General features: G+C 38.3%; 2 protein-coding genes across 3 annotated transcripts in view; one reads left to right on the forward strand and one right to left on the reverse strand.

Moving 5' to 3' along the window:
• Positions 1–2,367, forward strand: part of HEXB (hexosaminidase subunit beta) — a 16,569-nt gene extending 14,202 nt beyond the window's left edge. The window contains exon 14 of the mRNA XM_058824319.1: positions 2,064–2,367. Coding sequence (XP_058680302.1) covers positions 2,064–2,127 — 64 coding nt within the window. The 3' untranslated portion in view covers positions 2,128–2,367. The remainder of the gene's footprint in view (positions 1–2,063) is intronic.
• Positions 1,657–20,166, reverse strand: GFM2 (GTP dependent ribosome recycling factor mitochondrial 2). 2 transcript variants are annotated; one of them, XM_058824317.1, is made up of 22 exons: positions 19,892–20,166; positions 19,647–19,729; positions 19,277–19,366; positions 18,630–18,714; positions 17,565–17,610; positions 16,512–16,609; positions 15,369–15,494; positions 14,881–14,969; positions 12,589–12,677; positions 12,302–12,362; positions 12,020–12,205; positions 10,290–10,370; positions 9,433–9,581; positions 8,785–8,925; positions 8,605–8,704; positions 7,888–8,077; positions 6,660–6,736; positions 6,025–6,163; positions 5,720–5,905; positions 4,176–4,291; positions 3,751–3,933; positions 1,657–3,297 (listed from the first exon to the last, which is right to left on the reverse strand). In XM_058824317.1, exons 3-22 carry the CDS (start codon positions 19,337–19,339, stop codon positions 3,169–3,171), a joined length of 2,334 nt encoding a protein of 777 aa, XP_058680300.1. In that variant the 5' UTR covers positions 19,340–19,366; positions 19,647–19,729; positions 19,892–20,166; the 3' UTR covers positions 1,657–3,168. The 2 variants fall into 2 exon arrangements, with proteins under 2 accessions (XP_058680300.1, XP_058680301.1); XM_058824318.1 differs by lacking the exons at positions 16,512–16,609; positions 17,565–17,610.
• Between the last annotated feature and the right edge of the window lie 122 nt (positions 20,167–20,288).

Below are 20,288 nucleotides of genomic sequence, written 5' to 3' on the forward strand. Positions count from 1 at the left end.
AAGACTCTTCTGTGTTTCTCTTTCCTGTAAAGGAAAAATGAACACCATGATTAACTTCTTTCAGACAAAAATTATATTAAAGAGTGTATGTGAGAGGAGTACACTGACAGAAGGAAGAGCAGACTTCTGAAAAAAAAAAAGGTGGTTACTTATTTGTTATAAATAATAATTAAAGACCTGCAGCAGGTAATCAATTGGGGCTGTTTGCATGAGAGTTGAGCTTGGGCAAGCTATCCTTTCAGGTATTGCCTTACTTTAGGGGCTGAAAGGGGTAGATAAGCAGTCCATGACAAATTTTAATTCATGTATGTACTGATTTGTTTACAGTAGTCATAACACATTCTTCTCCCAGTTCTTTTCCTAGAAAGTACCTAAACAAGTTACTGGTTGTTTATTGCTAATGTTGTTTTTGTACATTCACAGCAGCAGCTATGAGTGATTTCTAGGTTTTAAGTCCAAGTTTGACTCCACTTTTGAGGTATACAGTCAGAGAGCTGAATAGTTGAACTGCAACAAGCATGAAACATATCATTTTATTTCTCTACATAAATTTATGACAACTCACAGAAAATGTCCACTCTGTGTGGTAGTAGTTCAAAGTTAGATACAAATAATTTCTTTAAAGAACAGGATACAACAGCAGTTATAGTCAGCACTTGAAACTCAAGCTCTCTACTCATGTTCATGAAGATGTCTTAGCATAATTATCTGTTGGAATCACAGAATCACTAGGTTGGAAGAGACCTTAAAGATCATCGAGTCCAACCCAGCCCTAACATTTCAACTAAACCATGGCACTGAGTGCCACATCCAGTCTTTTCTTAAACACATCCAGGGACGGTGACTGCACCACCTCCCCGGGCAGGCCATTCCAGAACTTTATCACTCTTTCTGTAAAAAACTTTTCCCTAATATCCAACCTGTATTTCCCTTGGTGCAGCTTGAGACTGTGACCTCTGGTTCTGTCAGTTGCTGCCTGGAGAAAGAGACCAACCCCCCCTGACTGCAGCTACCTTTCAGGGAGTTGTAGAGAGTGATAAGGGCACCCCTGAGTCTCCTTTTCTCCAGGCTGAACACCCCCAGCTCCCTCAGCCGTTCCTCACAGGGTTTGTGTTCCCAGCCCCTCTCCAGCCTCGTTGCCTCCTCTGGATGCGCTCAAGCGTCTCAAGGTCCTTCCCAAACTGAGGGCCCAGAGCTGGACACAGCACTTTAATTTAGAATATATAGTATATGTTTAGCTTGCTGTCACTCTTTAATCAAGAGTGATTGAAGGACTTGGAAGTTTTGACTTGACTGGGTTATTTCAAACTGGCTTAAAATAATCATGTGAGGAAAATAGCTGTATGTAAGTTGTGCTATCTCCCTCAGTCATGAGAAAAATAGATACGTTAAGAGAGAATTGACAAATACATGTTAAAAACCATATTAAGGGGATTTCAAAACTTATGTCCTGTTACTTAGCAGAGTGGTGCATCTCTTGATGGGGTCTAGGAAAACACTGCTACTGAGCAGTTAAGTGTACAGTGGCTGTACCACTAGGATTAGGGTTTTACAGTGAACTAAGCTATGCTGTTCCTGGACCTGGTTGACTCCACTGCTGCATCTGCATCGTCTTCCTTACCACTGGTACTTGTATTGCTGTAAAGGGAGCTGGTCCAGATAACAGCAGCTGCTCTCCTAATGCTGGCATAAGCGATGCAGAATGCAGGGGCAGACTAAGGACTACTCCCTGTACTTGTTACACACGTTTAGCAACAGAAAGTAGTCCAAGGAAAAACTATTTTGCTGACTTAGGATGAATAATTCCTGTTAGAAAGTAACTACCTTAATAAAAAGATATGTTGTCCTGATTGCCCTGATATGTTGTGCCTCTGATTGAAACAGAGGTTCAGTGAAAAGTAGAATAGGGCCCTTTTTCACTCCCTAAATAGCTCATCTGTTGTTTTCTAGGAGTAGTTTTGTTTATATAGTTATTAAAATAGATTGCCAGTATCTCTCTTCCTGCCTACACAAACAGCCAGTTGTTTGATTATAGTCATTCCCATTCTGCTTTATTTTAACAGCCGTGGCATAGCAGCCGAACCGGTGTTTGTTGGATACTGTGCCCACGAAGCAAGAAGGCCATAACTGCTGCAAAGACTTCTTGTCAACAGCCTGAAGTGCCTCTGGGGATATGTATGTGTGGTTTCATATCTGAATCAAGACTTAAAATTTTCACTTTTAAAATAAAATTATTTGACAGCCTTGTTGGAGTAAAAATTATCATTTTTAACCTTTCAAAAGTAGGGATTCTTCAGTGTGAAATCATGAAACTTGATACCATAGAGTTACTAATTCCGTACACTCTAAAGTTGAAGAAAATAAAGCTAAGACATTATTTAAATTTGGAGCAAACTATCTTTTTTATTTCAAAGTATCACTTGCCCCTTTTCTAGGTAACCAGACAATTGCAACCCATAGCAAATCAGAACCATTACAGCTTAATTTACTAATTCAAAAAGGTAAACAAACAAATCTGTTCTTAACATACTGCAGGATGGTAGGTAGGAATTAGTCCTGGAAAAACTGCCTTTCTTATTTTTTTTTTTCACAGATCTTACTTGATTTGCAGAAGCATCCATTTCTTACTTGATAAACTTAGGTAAAAATTACACCCAGTCCTGAACTCTGGTTCATAAGTGGTTTCTACCAGTAGAAGTAATACCTGTAAGTTGTACAATGTGAAGTGCTTATTAACCATATCCTTTGTACAGCTGAAAACAAATCAAAATACAGAGTGCCAAAACTGTAAAGTTATTTTAGTGATAAACAAAACTTCCACAAATTTTATTTACTAGATCAGGAACACAGTCCCAGTGGCACATTAAGGTGGACTTAGTGCTCATTTCTGTGAAGACGATGTGCATCACTTCTCATTACAAATGTCCACAAGATAAGAATTTGCAGAGCAGCAAATTTGGTTGCATCACTGCTTTGCAGTCATGAGGTTCTGCCAGCAGAGCAGTCTCTTGAACCTCCCTCCCTGGACAGTTAAAAGCAGTCTCAGACAGTTCATACAGCTGCTAACTCATTATTTGCCATCACCAGTAGGTCCCAGATGAACACACAGGCATACATACGAAAATATTTAACAGGAGGACAGAAAACACTGTTCCTAGAGGGTAAAGATCACACCAACCCCATCCTCCTCTGAAGAAGTGCACTTTGCTCTTGACTGCTCAGGGCTTGATAACTGGCAAGCTCCAATGTGAAGGTTGCTGAGCCCGATGTTAGAGAACGCAAAACTGTTGAGTAGCCCTGGACAAAATGGAGAATACACATCACTTAGGTTAGGATAAGGGGACGATAAGTTAGCACAGGAAGCTGCTTAGACCACAGAGAGAGAAAAAAAAGTATCAGATAATAAAATACTGCAGTGTACTAGTAAGTTAACTTTCCAATATTACTGTATTAGAATTGCAACACGTGCATGAGTCAATAATAATCTTTTTTAAAAACTGTTCTCCATAATACTGTTTTTGTAGTATTTATTAGTTCTCTAGCTTAAAGCTGGTTTAGCAATCTGAATTTGGCATTAAAAAAAGCTACTCAATTTGAGGACACTTCCTTCTGACCTTCAATAATTAAAATACAATTTAAAAAATCCATTCTAAATTTACTTATCCATAACTAAAGAAAAGTAAACTGAAGCCAAATATCTTAAAGCTTATAAAAAAGATCAGTTTTATCATTGCTAAGGTAATCACATACCATCATTTCTGCTAGTGGAACAGCAGCGACCACAACTCTGTTGTCTTGACGAGACTGGATTTCCTGAATATTACCTCTCCGCTGTGCAAGATCAGCAAGTGCTGCACTGAGATGATCTTCACTTACTGTGATTTCTAGGTTCATCAGGGGCTCCAGTATTTGTATACCAGCTTTTTTCAAAGCCTACGTGGAAAGGAAGGAAGTTATACTGATGTACTCCTATGGGCTTTTTTAAATAAAATTGACATAAATACTTGTATCACTGAAGCTGACTCAAACTCTCTACTTGCAAAAGCTGTAAATTCCCCAGCAAGGGCATTAGGAGAGCATGCAAAGAGGAACAGTGACCAGACATTGATACACATGTATTCTCCCAGCAGTAGATCATGCTACTGTGTTCAGAGAAGCTTACAGTTTCACTGTACCTTTTGCAAGCAACGGGAGACACAGGCTGATACCATTGTGTGCGACGTGTCTGGGTGCACTGTCAGTGATTGCACTGTCACATCTATATCTTGAACTGGGAATCCAAGGAGAGGTCCTGGGTAGGGCCATGAAGAAGAGATAAATGGGAAAAAAAACCCACCAAGCCCATTTGTTTTCAGAATATTAAGACGTGTGCAAAAATTTTTCAGAATTAACTGGAAGTTTCTCACTTTCCTCTTTGCTCTTTCCTTTCCTGTCCTCTCCCCAGGGGTGTGGCTACTGGTCATGTTCCTCATTTAGAGGTTTTGTCATTACTAACTTTACCAAAAGAGACAAAGGAATGCAGCCTCATACTTTTCTTAACTCTCTTTACCAAAAGCACAGATAATTTTCAGAACCTCCTGATATATACTCATCCAGAAAACCATTACCAAAAAGTTATTTTTAAATGCAGTTTATTTTCTAAAACAAGTCTCTTTAACAAGACATCATTTGAGAAAGCAAGAAAAACTTTTCTTTAACCAGAAGACAGAATATTTTCTGTATTTTCCCCAATGCCTGATACTAACACACAACCAAAACTCCAGGGGTAATTCAATTTCATAAACTACTGTCCTAAGGCAGATTACCTCCAACCCAGGACTCTCAACTAGACCAAACTGTCTTAGACTACATATGAGGCCTGAACCACATCTGAGAAAAGAAATATTACTTTTTTTTAACAGTAATGGCCAGGTATTTTTATTTTTTAAAGCACTTAATGGCATCAATTTCAGGCTGGAGACAGCAGAGTTCTGAAGTTTCTTCAAGAAGCATAAAGAAAGCACATGGTTAAGACATTCTACAGCCAAAGATGGGAGATGCTTTCGAATTCCACAGAACAAATATGAAAAATCAATTCATGCTGGTAGTTAAAATCTCCTTTGTTAATCCACAACCTACTGATAATACTGTAAGGCAGTTTTTTGTCCACAAGTTACATAAGACTTCCTATTTTTAATTAAAAGTCAGAGACACTTTTAATTTATTCAAGGGCACTTTAATCCTTTAGAAAACACAGACTTTCCAATTACGTGAAGTTTTTACTGAAAACTCATGGATTTAGCATATTTGAAATTTTAAAAAATGCATTAGTATTGTAACCGTAATAGAAGTGTAATACATGCTGGCCTATGAAACCATTTCAGTTATATCACTATGGTTTACATGATGTCATGAAGTAAATGTCTTATCTCTTATACCACATTAAAAAATAAACCAAAAGAACTCCAAGCTCACTGTTAAGTGACTGAGAAGACAACAACCTTAAAAGCAAACCAAAGGCATGCTGATTTGCATTCCAGGCAAAGAGAAAAAGACGTTTGGCAAATTTTGTAGTAGAATTTTTTGTAGTTTTTGTAATTTTCCTTTGTACCTTACATATACATTAGTTGTACATTATATGCACTATCTTTTTTTCAAGCTACCAAGCAGTTTTTCCTTCCAGAAAATGGAATCTTACAAAAATATTAGACCAGTATAGCTATCATAACATTTCCTTTACCTTGAATGCAGGAATTTGTGATTCCATTTTCTATAGCTCCTTGGAGTTCTTTGGGCAGTACTTCACTGACATTCTCAGCATAGCTGATGATGGGTTTTGTTGCTGCCCCTTCTCCTGACGTGGGCCTCACCTCTATCTCTGCAGTTACACAGTGTCGTTTATCACCTACTGTTTTGTCCAATATATCTGCAGGGGGAGGAAAAAAATAGTACATAAAATTCATCTGAAAGCTACTCATATATCATTTAAAGTAAATCAAGCTACACAACCAGAAACAAGATGTGCCTTCCATTCACTCATTTTACCTGTAGCTTGGGCAGCATTTAAGATGGTTTCTCTGTATGCTATTTGAAGAGGTCCCAAGTAAGTCTCAATTCCATATTCACGTTTGATTCGGTCATGAATAATTTCTATGTGCAGCTCTCCCATGCCACAGAGGATAGTCTGGTGAGATGATAATTAAGAGAGAAGTGGAAAAACATGCAAAACTCAGGTTTTAATACAAATTCTTTAAGCAATGACCTGCATGCTTCAAACTGTCTCTTAAAAATGCTTCTAATTCAAATGGCCATAATACTTCAAATTCTAAGGACCCTAGACATTGTTCTAAATCATGTAACATAAACACCATTTAAGTGAGAGTGTTGTTACCAGTACTGTGCTCATCATAAAAAAGATAATCTTACCTAATCTTAAAGACTATGTAATTCAAACCTTTTTAAATACAGAATTGTCAAAAACATGCAGAACATGGGCTGACTTCCTCTGTTGTGTAAAGCACAAGTGCCAAAGACTATTTTAGTTTCATACACATATCATAGGAACATTCAGAGAGTCCTTTCTAATCAAGAACACCTCAATATGCAAATGAACTAACTAAAGCGTGGTCTTAATATTCTAAAATAATGTTATAAGATGAGCAATAGAAGATTCATCTTACTTGTCCTGTGTCAGGATCTGGCTTCACTTTTAAACTTGGGTCTTCACGCTGAAGGCAGCTCAATGCATTATCCAAGTCTGTACAGAAATATCAAACATTTTATTTGAAAGATCAGAGTAAGTGTCTAAATATCACTTTCCTCAAAACAAGCAAAAAGAATCCTAGAGGAGCATAGATTTTGACAAAAAATTCAGGTCAAATTACAAGTAGCCAGCAATTCCTGATTTTATCCCACAAATTAACTGTGCTACAAAGTGCTTGAATTTAATTATTATACATGCTATTTTCAGAGTGGTATTTTGTGTTTCTATGAAGACAGACTGGAACCTACAAATTATTAATGAAGCCAGTAAATAACTGATAAATGTCAACTGTTACATGATATACCTAAGAACTTCAAGATAACATGAAATGGTCCAAATGAAAATGTAAATCATTTTTATACATGGTTTTGGGGTTTTTTTCTGATTCCCCATTATCTTAACTGCTGAGGAAAGCAGCAGCATGATGAATCAAGAGCCAAGACTGCATCCATCATACCTTACAGTCTTTGGGGGGAAAAGCTACAAAAGTAAACAAACAAAAGCAAACTAAAACATCCAAACACCACAAAATCAGTAACACCCTATAACCCAGTGGCTCAGCCTGCAGACATGTTGCTCCAAATCTGTTTTCTACCTCACTCCATTCTGTCACAGTACACTGGTACTTCCCCTCCTCCTCTTCACCCCCAAACAAGCTCAGCTTTGTTAGAACAAAGATACAGAATTTAAAGGGCATTTCCAAAAAGAGTCATATCACCAAGCCATCTACTGTTGAGAAAGACAGTATGATTACAGGACTGTAAGGATGCAAAGATGAACCCTAACTAGAAACAGAGAATTCTTGGTATATAAAGAATTTATAGAGTAAAACTGAGAGTGCCAGCTGAAAAAAAAACCCATTTCAAGGCTATTTGTACTCCGGACACTATGTACAGCCCCCCACTGTAACTGCAGCAAAACTCAGAATAAGTATCCCTTCTATTTCTAAATGAAGAACTACTACTCTTCTAGACACAAAAACTAGAAAAGTAGTAGTACCACTACTGCTTGATGCAGTTGTAACAAAGGATATGGACAATCATGATCTGAAGTATACCCTCAGTACAAAAACACCAGAAAGAACCATACTAGATCACTGGGTTGTTAAGTCTGTTAAGTCATCCAGTTAGGTGGCTGCACTGTACCTTGTTGTCTGGCCATTGAAGGCGGTTCAATGGTACAGAAGAAGACAGGCTCAGGCACCTCAACACCTGCCAGCAGAAGACTGTCTACACCACTACCAGACCTCTTCTTTTCCCCAGCATCCCTTCCAGCTCGGCGTGCTGCAGCAACAGCTGAAGCCTTTGATGACACTATGGTATCTCCAGTGGCACTCTAGAGATCAACAAAGGAAGTGATGTGAAAAAAAAAACAACGCCAAACTCAAAATGTATGCTAAAGCTGGTTATATTTTAGAAAATCTGTGTAAATGAGATTCATGCAGCCTATTCAGATAGTAAGAAATTATTAAACTAATAGAAGCAAGCACAAAACACATTTCTTTGAACTTGAAACTGTTCCTTTTGGGTAACTGATTCAGACCATCGTTCCCCTTCCCCACAGGAGGTCTCTTGTGATATTACACTGTATTTTAAGAGTTACAGTATTAATACAAGCCCAACCCTAACAAAATACACCTTCAGCTTTCAGTCCTTTCCAATCAGCACTGCAGTTTCCAGGTCAATTACTGATATTTGTAGACTGTGGTATTTAAATTTAGGAGGAAGTACATCTAAACGTACTTCAAATAAAGCAAGTTTACATACGTCACCATAATCAAGAACATCAGAGATATGATATCATAGAAGTAGAAAGCACACTAGTGAAACAAGCTCCTTTACAGTATCCGTATTCTTCATTACCTGTTTTAACCCAACAGTCAGAGCAATGTTGCCAGGCATTAGTGATGGTATTTCAATCTGCTGATCAGCAAAAGGCAGGAGCAGCCGGCTCATTCTCTCTCTGAAAATTAAATTCTCTGTTACTCAGGACTTCAACAGGCATTCCAATACTACATAGAACCACACCTCTATTTTACTCACGTGCAACTTTTGTTAATGTTATATACAGCTGACTGAGGTTTCAATGAACCTGAGTAAACACGAACAAAAACTAGTGGTCCACGACATTTATCATGAAGAACTTTGAATGCCAGGGCACACAGATCATCCTTGTACCACTGTCTGCAAAATAAAAAGCACAACAAAAAGCATACTTGTAGGATTAATCCACTCACACGCATGTTTATCTAAACTTTCACTCATTTAAGAGGTGATATGCTTCTTACTGCAATGTTAGTGGAGGCAGATTTTCAAAAACTGTAATTTGTATCAAAAAATAATAATCTAAGCAGTTCCACCTCCAATAGGACATGTTATGTAAGATGTTATGTGATTCAGACAATACTAAACAGGATTCCTAGATCATGTTTTTGTGAAATGACAATGTCCTCAGATTAGTTTGACATTTGGAGATAAATGCATCCAATTCCAGCAGAACTGAACAAAGCAGGTTCAGTACTCAAGTCTATTTTTCTGTCCACACATCTCTACTATTACTTAATACCTAAAGACAGTAAATATTTTTTAAAAATATGAATGCTTTGTTAATATATTTCATTTTCTGCTTTTGTGTTTTCCTACTTATCTTTCCTTCTTTTTTTCTGAATCTTCTTTTCTACCTGTACTTACAGAAACTCATATGAACGCTCATTAGGTGCAGGCAGGTACAAAGTAATAGCATCCAGTAAAGGCTGCACCCCTTTGTTCTTCAGCGCACTGCCACAGAGCACAGGGACAGCCTTCTGAGCTAGCGTGATTCTGCGGATGGCAGACTGCAGCTGCAAAAAAACAATTATCTTCTGTTAATACACGATCTACAATTTAGTCGCACTCCAGCTATTAGATACTGCTAACCAATCTCCAAAAAGCTAAAAAGTATGTTTGTAAATGCATCACTCATCCAAAACCCTTTCACTGCTTTTAGCAAGCTCCAAACCATAAACCCAAACATTTAGATGCTAAAACAGAAGACACTGGTTTTAAGATTTCTAAACATTTCACACAAATCTGCTGCTGTTCTTGTTATAACAATCCTTTGAATTCAGTATGTTGTAACTCACTGCTTTCAACATGCAGTGTCTAAAGATCCAACCATTCCAAAGTAGCTGAGATGCTATTTTTGTTAGTGAGAATCAGCAGCTCAGTCACAAGCTGCACTGAGTCTATCTGCAAGTTCCATTCACCTTTCCCTAAATTCTTTTGTGGCAGTCTAACTTTCAAAAAAAAGAAAACCCCACCTTCCTAAATAAATGTACCCAACTTTTAAAATAAAACCTAGCATGCCTAAGAATCATGGCATATCTTTATAAAATTCCTACTAACTCTGAATATGTTCTACATCCACACTACTGTTAATTTACTGCTTAAATGGTGTGATCTCATTTTATTGAAAAATCTGCAAAATCATAATCTGCATGTGTCAATGGAAGAATAACCCAAACCCTTGCAATAAGCACTAGTAAACACTTGCAAATATTAAAAAATACCTTGTCAGCTGGAATTAAGTCAAAATTTTCACTATTTTCTCCTAGAACCAGTTCAGCAAATTCATCATCCAGATCTGCAACCTTCAACAGAATAGTTCTTTATTATTTGGCATACAGCAGTTTCACAGAAAAGTTACATATCTAACTTACTTAAAATATATAGCCAAACAGAGCAGAAACAAAGTCTTTAAAGACATCAGCAATTATAAATTCAGATAATATAAAATTATGGAAATGAAGGCTTCAAGAAAGGATGGAGGGAAAAAACCCGGGGAAGCCTGAAGTAAGCAGCAAGCAACCTTTACAAGCCAACAAACACTGAGCTAGAAGAAACAGACAAGCATCATGGCATTTTGGCCTTCTTCATGTCAAGGGTTTGTAGGTCCAAGAGCATGTCTCTGTTTTCAAATTGTACCAGTTAGCTTGACATGTAACTTAACTCCTTAAACATCTAACATACTGCACTGTCACAGGTTCAGGACACCCAAGCACAGGAAAGCACTTTGCTCTCTCTATTGGCTACACACCAATTGGCCAAATTCTGAAATAAACCCTTGATAAGCAATTAGAAGTCTTATCAAGTTAACAGTTAAAACATGAAAGATACAGGAAATAGTTCGTTTAATTAAGTGAAAGTAACGTGTGCAAAATGGCCAGTATTCAAAATGCTGCAGTTTACAGGGTTTTGATAAGGAATATAAACAGCATAGAAAGCATTTCAAAAAATGTTTTGCAAATACAAGGTTATCTCAATTATCACACTACTGGTACAGCCCTTCCTCCTTCAGGAAGGGCCCAGAAAACAAAGGGGAAAAAACCAATACTATTCTTACAGACCTTTCTACCTCACAACACATTTCTTAAGAAAAAAGGCTGGGTATTAACACTGCCATTTCAAAACCTACTAAGTTTGAAAACCAGATTGTGTATATGTTCTATGAAGTCAGAGCAATATAAAATAGATATCTCCAATTTCAAAGGAAACAGAGCTACCATAATCTGTTTATGCACTTGCACAATATTCAAAGTTGTGTGGATGGCAGCCCTTCCAACAAAAGGATTGATTTATTTAAGGATCTATTGAGCTGCTTCTAATACAGCATTTAGTGTCATTTTGACCAGGCTGCAACATCCCATCCAGCTTTTAGCTGTCATTTCAAAAGAGTATGGATACCCTGCAGGTTTCAAGTCACATTTGTCATGTTTCATGTAAATGTACCAAATATATTTTGGCATCTAAGACAGTACAAACACCATCTGCTTTTAGCTTCCCCAGCACAAAAGAGACAGACAAATTGTAGGAATTCCATTGGAAAACCACTAATGGGGCTGGAGGCCCAGAGAGATAGGTTTGTCTGGCTTGGAGAAGCTAAATCGGGATGCAAATACTGTATCTTACTATTTAAACTAGTGGTAGTGGCCCTGCTTCAGGGAAAACAGAATCAGATTCTCCTCAGAGGTACACAAGGAAAGCACCAGCCTGGCAGTTCCAGCTTGCACCACAGTAAAATCCCACTGGACATAAAGAAATTATGGTCAAGCACTGGGAAAGGCTGCCTACAGAGAATCATCATCCCTTGACTTGAAAACTGAACAAGCCTGAACAAGTCAACCTAATGCTTTAAGCAGATCACTTAACCAGACACCTCCAGAGGTCTCTTTCAGCCTACTTTTCCTACTGCTCTGAGTAATGGGTTTAAATATATTATGTATTTACTTTAGAACTTTACTTGTTCTATTAAGGTATTTCTTGCATCCTGGACCTCTTGGAACAGGTTTGGATCATCAGTCTCCAGCAGCAGTTTTCGCTCAAAATTTTTTCCATCATCCACATCAGAAGTAGGTTTCCAAATTATTCGCTCCTTAGTCACAACATCAACCAGTCCTCTGAAGGTCTTGGCTTCCCCAATAGGCAACTGCAAATCAAACTGAGACTTTAGACTGATGGAAAAAAATTAAGAAAGTAGTTCCATTCAAAAGAAACGAAATGAGCATTTAATTTCTAAGCTTACCTGTAACAGTAAAGGTTTTGTCTTCAACTTTTGTTTGATGCTCTCAACAGCATATGTAAAACTACAGAAAACATACTAAGTTAAACAAAACTTCATGATATTACTATGATAGGCTCACCATTCCCTACTTACTCAAAAATTACTCCTAGATTTATACAAAAATATGCATTTCCATAACCAAAGAAGTATATAGTATTAACATAATTGGGCTGCTCTATGCTTAATGGAAAATGCTAGACATTCCCTTATAAGCTTCTTAACAATGATTAAAATAACTGCCTGAATACCTTGCCCTGTTTTTGTCCATCTTGTTTAAAAAGCAAATTCGTGGTATCTGGTGTTTGTCCGCTTGTCTCCAGACTGTCAGAGTTTGTGCCTAAAGCAAAACACAAAATGGAAACATTAGGGTCAACAGCTGCACTACATGCTCCCCAACACCACTGAAGGTCTGAGTTGAGAGTAGAGAAGGGAACTGTGTTGTGCATTGTGAGAATCCCATTTCTAGCATCACAGATGAACTCCAAAGGCAGCTTTGTCTTAGCTTGTCTCTCAGCTGTTGTCATTTTCTTTTCTGCACTAAGGGCATACAGGCATAGTGGCAAGGGAATGTGAAGAGAAACTAAGCATTATGGGGGGCATATATGGGGAAAACTCTGTAATGTAGTGACTTTATGCTTTATTGCCAAATTACTTAGGCACACACAGAGGCAAGCATTTCTGTGGCAACACATACAACACTAAAAACTACTGAGGTTTTAACAGTAATTTGTGCACGGCTGAGCCATTTATCATATGTATTTTTATTTGAAAATTAAAGCAGGTATATAGAGAAATCAGTTCCGATTCATTAATAGTCTCTTACCACTACAAGGAATAATGTAAGAACTTGCTACAGTGTTTTAGAAAAAAACAAGAAGATCTAATTGCTTTGTTTTTGAGGATGGAGGCTATTACTCAGTTCAGGTTCATATTTAGTGGCACCTACATGTTTTCCAGTAAGAAGTTAAATAATGTGACTTACAGTGATTAGGAGTTCCCTCATCCAGGAAAAATCTATGTCCCGTGCAAGAGGGACTTCACATGTAACTTTTCTACAGGATTGAACTACTGAAACATCTCATGCTGTAGAAAGTCCAGTTCTAGCTTGCCTCCACCTTTTCTGCGCTCTGTTAAAAAGGACACTGGGGAAGCAGAAAACGTGCCTGAAAATTATCTATTTTCTACATGAAATGTGAAAATGAGAAATTGGCCTATATTCATTCCATTTGTGGAGCTAGTCAGAAGCATTCACTTCAATCAATAGTTGTAAAAGACAGCAACAAAATAACAAAACCATTCCAAACTTATAATGATAATCACACTTGCTGTTCATTACCATGGAAATTCGTGTGCACTACCTGATTTAAAATTGAATCTCAGCTTCCTGAAGCTGAATTTTTATAAAAGCATTGAGAGAATACAGAGAAAAATCTCTGTACATTATTTCCGCCTGATTAAAGTCATTAAACACTGCAGGAGAGTTTAACTACGAGTCACTGGAGATAAAATCAGAGAAAATTGGGAAGGCGCATTCACCCTCTAAGAGAATTTGTAACTGTGGAAACTACACAGTGAGATGCAGTTGCTATTCCCCAGATAGGATGTGGTCAGCATGCCTGACTTCCCACACAATACATGCTGAGCAGAGTGAAGACACTGTGTCCAGGTTCTGTTTAAATCCTTGCAAGAGAGGGGACTCAGTGGTACATTGTAGCTGGCAAGCCACATAGGAGCTGCCAACCAAGGGAGAAAAAGGTGACCTTAGATGTAACACTAATATTACCCAGCTAGAAGGTATGACCACTCCCATTGAACATGATGCATGACTACAGTCACTGAAGCTCCACCTAGACACAAAAATAGTATTAAAGTAAATTAAAAATGGGGAGAAGTTGGCTCCTGGGAACTTCTGGGATCAGACAACAGGCTGAACTTGTCTTCATTCCAATAGCGACATCTATTGGGTAAAAACTGCACTCTATCCATGCTGAATGACTAACTCAAGCTAGTTTTGGTTAGGGATTAGAGCTGGTTAGCATATTGCTTTCAAGACACTTTTGCAGCCAAATGCTATCACCAGAAGTCTTCAAACCTTAACCTGTAACAGTTTTCAATTACATTAATGAGGAGTGCTATTCCATAAACTGTATAAACTGTTAAGTCTTAGTCCTTTAAGGGTGCTAACAGTTGCTGGTAGCAGGTAACATACAGCACTGTGAAGGCCCAGGGTCTCTCTTAACCTGTTGGCATGTCTCCCTGGATCTTTCCTGAGGCACCAACAGACCAATTAACGACCCCTTAGGAGCATGTCTTTCTGTCTGCATACGACCCTGAACAAGGTAGTTGAACCCTGCTCCGATCCAGTGGATTGTTCAGTGAAGGGTCCCTGGGTCTCCATAACAGAACACTGAGAGACTGAGTTGGGCACAAGGATTTAACCTTTCCTGGGGAACTGAAAGACTAATCAAACACAAAGGGTTTGAGAAAATCTCTTTACCATGACAGACTACACACACACAAATTATAACAGTTGATTTTACCTCAACACCAGCTGAAGCATCAAATACTGCTATTGCTCCATCTAGGACTCTCAAACAACGCTCAACTTCCACTGTAAAGTCCACATGGCCTAAAAAACAATCTTCCTTTTATACCATCATAATTCAAACAGACACCATCAATAGGTCATTACACATTTAAACATTTTCTTTTTCTTTCAAATAAAGTCAAAACAACTTTTTCTTTACTTGCAGAGAAATACACCTATCAGTCTTTGAAATAAACAAGATTATTATAATGCATACCTAGAACTGAGAACGATTTAATGTGGAAACATCTGAGCTCATTTTATATAAGCTAGGAGTCAGCAAGTAATAATTATCCAAAGCTGAACAGAGCTTAGTGTAGGTGTTTTTATGGATGCAATTACACCAATTAAATTTTGCACCACATTTAAGACAAAGACACTCTGTGACACTCCACCTCACCCTCTCTCCCTTAATACATGAGTGCGACTAAAGAACAGTACCTGGGGTGTCAATCAGATTGATTCTGTAGTCCTTCCAGTCAAATGTAACAGCAGCAGACTGAATGGTAATACCACGTTCTCGCTCTTGTGCCATAAAATCTGTCACTGTGTCTCCATCATCAACATCTGCAAACAGAAACCACGACTGGGTAGGTAATCAACTCAAAATCTGAAATTGTCTTTGAATACAGATGTCAAGAGAGAGTTGGAAATAGTCTCTTTTACATGTGTGTATATATATATATATATACACAGACACATATGTGTGTGTGTGTGTGTGTGTGTAAGCTATGAAAATTAGCCTTTTTGAAAACATTACAATGCTGGGTAATTTACCCAAGCTCCCTTTCCTAGGAATAAATGCCCTGCAAGTGAAAGACAAGCTATTCCAACAACTTTTTTGTTGTTCTCAATCCCAGTAGCACCATGAGCACCTTAAAAACTAAACAAAGTCCAAAATCATGAACAAACTACAACTTTAAAAAACCTGGCTGCACTCACTGTATGGAATGTGACTGACATTTTGAAATTTGGTAATCAAAAGGTAATTAAATCAAAAGTAAAGTACAAACAAACAAACCACCAAGTAAGAGGCTGGGCTTTGCTTACTTTTTAATAACAAGAGAAGCAGCTCACATTTTTAAATTAGTATCAGTCATATACAGTTGAGAACAGGGTATAAAACTTAAAATGTCAAAACGAAACCCAAACAGAGGCTGCTGTGAGCATTTCAATCTTGAAGAATTCTATTGAACTTGCTGTAGCAAAGAAGTCTTTCTGTGTCATGGCTTTCAAAAGAAATGGATATTTTTTCTTACTCTGCCCTCTTCACAGGTCAAAAGAGAACTCAACAAACTGCTTTACCAGAATAGCCAATTAGCAACCAGCAAAATAAGGAGATTCTGTAATTAAATGTTAAATAAAACATAACATGCTGAAAGTAAAAGAAAAATATCAACCTATGATATCTAAAATCAAAACTGCCTTAGTGCAAAAAGGAACATGCATTAAAATTCAATTAAACTGCAACACAACTTTGGAACAACTGTCTCCTACATGAGATATTCCATCAGCAACTGTACTGCATGTAATGGTACACTATAAATTTCTTAAACCTACTGAAATACAAAAAGCATTTCTAACCTCCAAGTGTTCTTATATATCCAGAATAATACAGCATTCTCTCTGTTGTTGTAGTTTTGCCTGCATCAATGTGGGCCATAATGCCAATGTTTCGGATTCTGCATTAAGTGAAAACATTGTGGTTAGTGCAGTAATTTTTTAAGCCTGTGATAATTCTTATTTGTATAATTAATATTCCCCAAGAACAGCACACCAGATTAATAGCATTGCTTCTCTGCTGCATATCTGATATAGTGTACATTCCAACACTGAAAAATGTCAGTATTGATATGGTGGATTTTCTTCAAATCAATAGTACTGAACAGTGTTGCAACAGGTTTCCAAGCTCCACTTCATGGAAAACCCCCTCTGGGGATCATGCTCACCCATCTGCCCTCCCGACAAACAGAAACAGCCCCTCCTCTCTCTTATCCATCCTAATCCCTGACACCTGGTGCTCTAAACAACCTATTGCATAGATACGCTTTACACCCCAAATACAGCACACCCAAGTTCCCATGAAGCTGTCCTTGATCCCGTTCAGCCTACTCTTCCTTCCTGAAGTACTTCACCAGTAGCTTCCAAAACTGCTTTGCTTGTTTTGCACAGCACAGCTTGTGATCAGCCCCATGTTCACCACTAATGACCTTGACCTCACCCTCAGGTACACTTCCAAGGGAACTTCATCCCTAAGGCACTTCTTTGGCAGCTTAGCCCCTAACTGCCTTGTCCTCATCAAACGTGCCATGAAAACAAAGCGCACAGCCCTGCCCACCCACTGCCCTCTAGCTACCAAGACATCCTTCCCCCTTCTCCACCTCCCAGCAATACCATGGATTGGGAGCTTCCCTAACAGCCTGGTTTTGGTTAGGATGGTGCAAGCAAGGCACAACACAGGACATTTGTGCCACGAGCAAGCACTCTCTATTAGAATGCCACAAGGGTAAAGGTAAGCAAGTACTAACTTTATATTAAACATGCACATCAGACAGGCATGGCAACAACCTACAATGCTTTATCACATCAACTGTTCTGACTGAAGTTACATCCCAACAATAAACTAGCTTGATGTACCTGGATATATGAGGATTAATGACAGAATGCAGAGACTTAACATCTCCTGGAAACAAAAAAAAAAAAAAAAAAAAAAAAAAGAAAAGAAAGAAAAAACTTTTCAGACAGAATCCAATGTAGAAATATATTTAAGAAAACTTCTAAAAACCTTATTTAAAAAAAAGATTCAGAGCCACAAGTCATGACAATCTGTAATCTCTACCACCTCAATTTTTTAAAGATATGAACCTAATTTTAAATAAACCTCTCCCCATCTCAAAAAAAGAGAAATGGTTGAGAAAACAGCTGTAATTTAGAAATAACAGAAAAAAGGCAACAGAGGAAAGTATCATCATCTTACTCTGCAGAAGCATACCTCAGTTCAAGACAACTGTAATGCAGACATTCATCTGAACTGGTGATTAGATAATTAATTTGAAAAGTTATTTCCTCTTTAAGCCTTAAAGCTATACAGCATAATTCTCAGGGACAAAAGGCAAGCTAAACTGTGCTGAGAAAATATGGGACTGGGAAGTTTTAAAAGCTATTTTCTTGCAAGATACGTTTTTTCTCACACAGCTTAACTATGAAATAAGTTGTCAAGGTAATTTTTTATGAAACTAACCCAAATTCAGTTCTTCAAGCTACTGAAGTTGTGTTTCAGGAAAAAAGTAGTATAGTTCATCCTTGACAGGCCACACAGAATTCAACTATATTTAAGCCAACATTCTTTTACCACCTACAGATCATCAGTCCCATCAGAAACACACCGAAGCAGCATCTTACAGGAACCCTTAATGAGAGGTCCCAGCACACTTCACAACTCACCTGACTTCTTATTACATGTACCTTTGCTTATTATTGCTTTCTAAAGGCTTTATACTGTGAATATATTGAGAAAAGAGCAGCAACACAAAACTCTTCAGTCCTTGAGCTAAGTGCTCTATTTATGTTTCATGCATTAAATTCTATAAAAAATGACCAAAAGAATACAAAACAGAAACTGTACAGAAATAGAAAGAATTTCTTATTTTTATTCACTTTTAAATTAATCCTTACTACAAAGAAAACCACATAAACTTATACCTGGTGGAGAACTGTAGTTTCTCAGACTGCAGCTTCGCTGTGTCACACCCATGACTCTCGTTTTTGTATTTCTGAAATACATGTACTTGAAAGAAAAAATAATTATACAGAACATTAATTGTTATGACTAGCTACTTTGCAGCCACGTTTCTGGCAGCTGTAGAAAAATAATCTCAAAAAAAAAATCTACAGGAACAGATATTGTTGCTGGGTATTTATACAAGGTCAAAAAACCAACTATTTAAAATCAGATGCTTGAAGTTGATGTCCACTGAGGTTTAAACCAAGTTTAAACTGAGGTTTAAACCAAAGTTGATCCAAATAGTATTTGGGATAATCAGTAAAAATTTATGGCAGCATCAAAATATTTTTCAATTGCCAAAAATTTTTAAATACATCTAATTACTTTCGTCAATAATTTAACAATTACAAGAGTTAAGCAGTCAAAAAATTTACACAAAATTTACAAATTCAGTTCCCAATACTGTCCCATTCCAAAATGAAAGTATGGATTGTCCAGAGGCCAACCATTAAAGACAAAAAAACCCAAACAAAAACCAACACATCAATTAAAAAAGCTTACTCAGAATAACACAAGTGTTTCCCCTGCTCACAGAGGAACTATCAAAACCAGGGGGAAAGCTTACCTTATTGCACAAACTTGATGGCTTCAATGCATTCACTGAAAATTTCCCCATAATTCTCAACATTTTGCCTCCCGTCTCTAAAGCTGTTCCCTGGCAAGGTAAGTAAACATTGTATAAAATGTTTCTGACAGGAAATAGGCTAACCATGTTCCTCTGACATAACTCAATCACAAAACTTCATTCTTTTTCATGGGAAATCAGGTTAATATTTTTCAGGTTATTGCTTTGCAAGTTAAATCAGTGTCAGATCTGTAATAATAATATTATTAAGTCTTAAAAATGCAGCATAAAAGCATGCCCACAAACACTAAATATATTTCTCACGGAAAAATTAAAGCAGAATAACGAAAATTAGAGAATTTACACTCACTCTCAGATAAGTTCCAGAGCTGGCGAGCAAAGTGCAAATAGCTTTTCTAGTCTTGAAGAACGAAGGATGGCAGGGCAAAGTACCTATTTAGGTCAGAAACAGTAGAAAATATTAAGTACAGCAGCGTCAAAAGCATTCCTAAATGGCTGCCGGTTATTCGAGGAGACATCACTGTCCAGCTCCCGTGACTTTCTGTTTCGGAGTAGTTTCACAACGCAGAGTAAGGGCTCAGCGCACACGCTCACCTCCACTCCCTCATCTTGCGATTCGCACACGCCTCCCGATGGTGCCGGCGCAGTTTGCTGACCGGGGGAGCGGGAAGGGCGCGCTGCCTTCACGTTGTCCGTGACGACTCCGCAAGCCGAGCCCAGCCGAGTCCCGCCAGACGCCGACCCCCGGAGGCTCTCTGCAAAGCGACACCGCCTTCCGGCCGCGTTCCGAACCCCCGGGGCGTTTCGTGCGCCGGCTCCGGGTCACCTTCTACTCCCGGACCTCTCCCTCGGCCCGGCCCGGGACTGCGCCGGACCTGCCCCGGCAGCGCAGCCGCCGGAAGGCAACCTACTTCTGCCTTCCCCCGCTACCTCACCTCCCTCCCGCGTTCCGCTCTCCCTCCACAACCTGACAGACCAGGCAGCAAAAAGC

Source organism: Ammospiza caudacuta, chromosome Z (genome assembly GCF_027887145.1).
Source record: "Ammospiza caudacuta isolate bAmmCau1 chromosome Z, bAmmCau1.pri, whole genome shotgun sequence".
In the NCBI taxonomy this organism is placed as follows: domain Eukaryota; kingdom Metazoa; phylum Chordata; class Aves; order Passeriformes; family Passerellidae; genus Ammospiza; species Ammospiza caudacuta.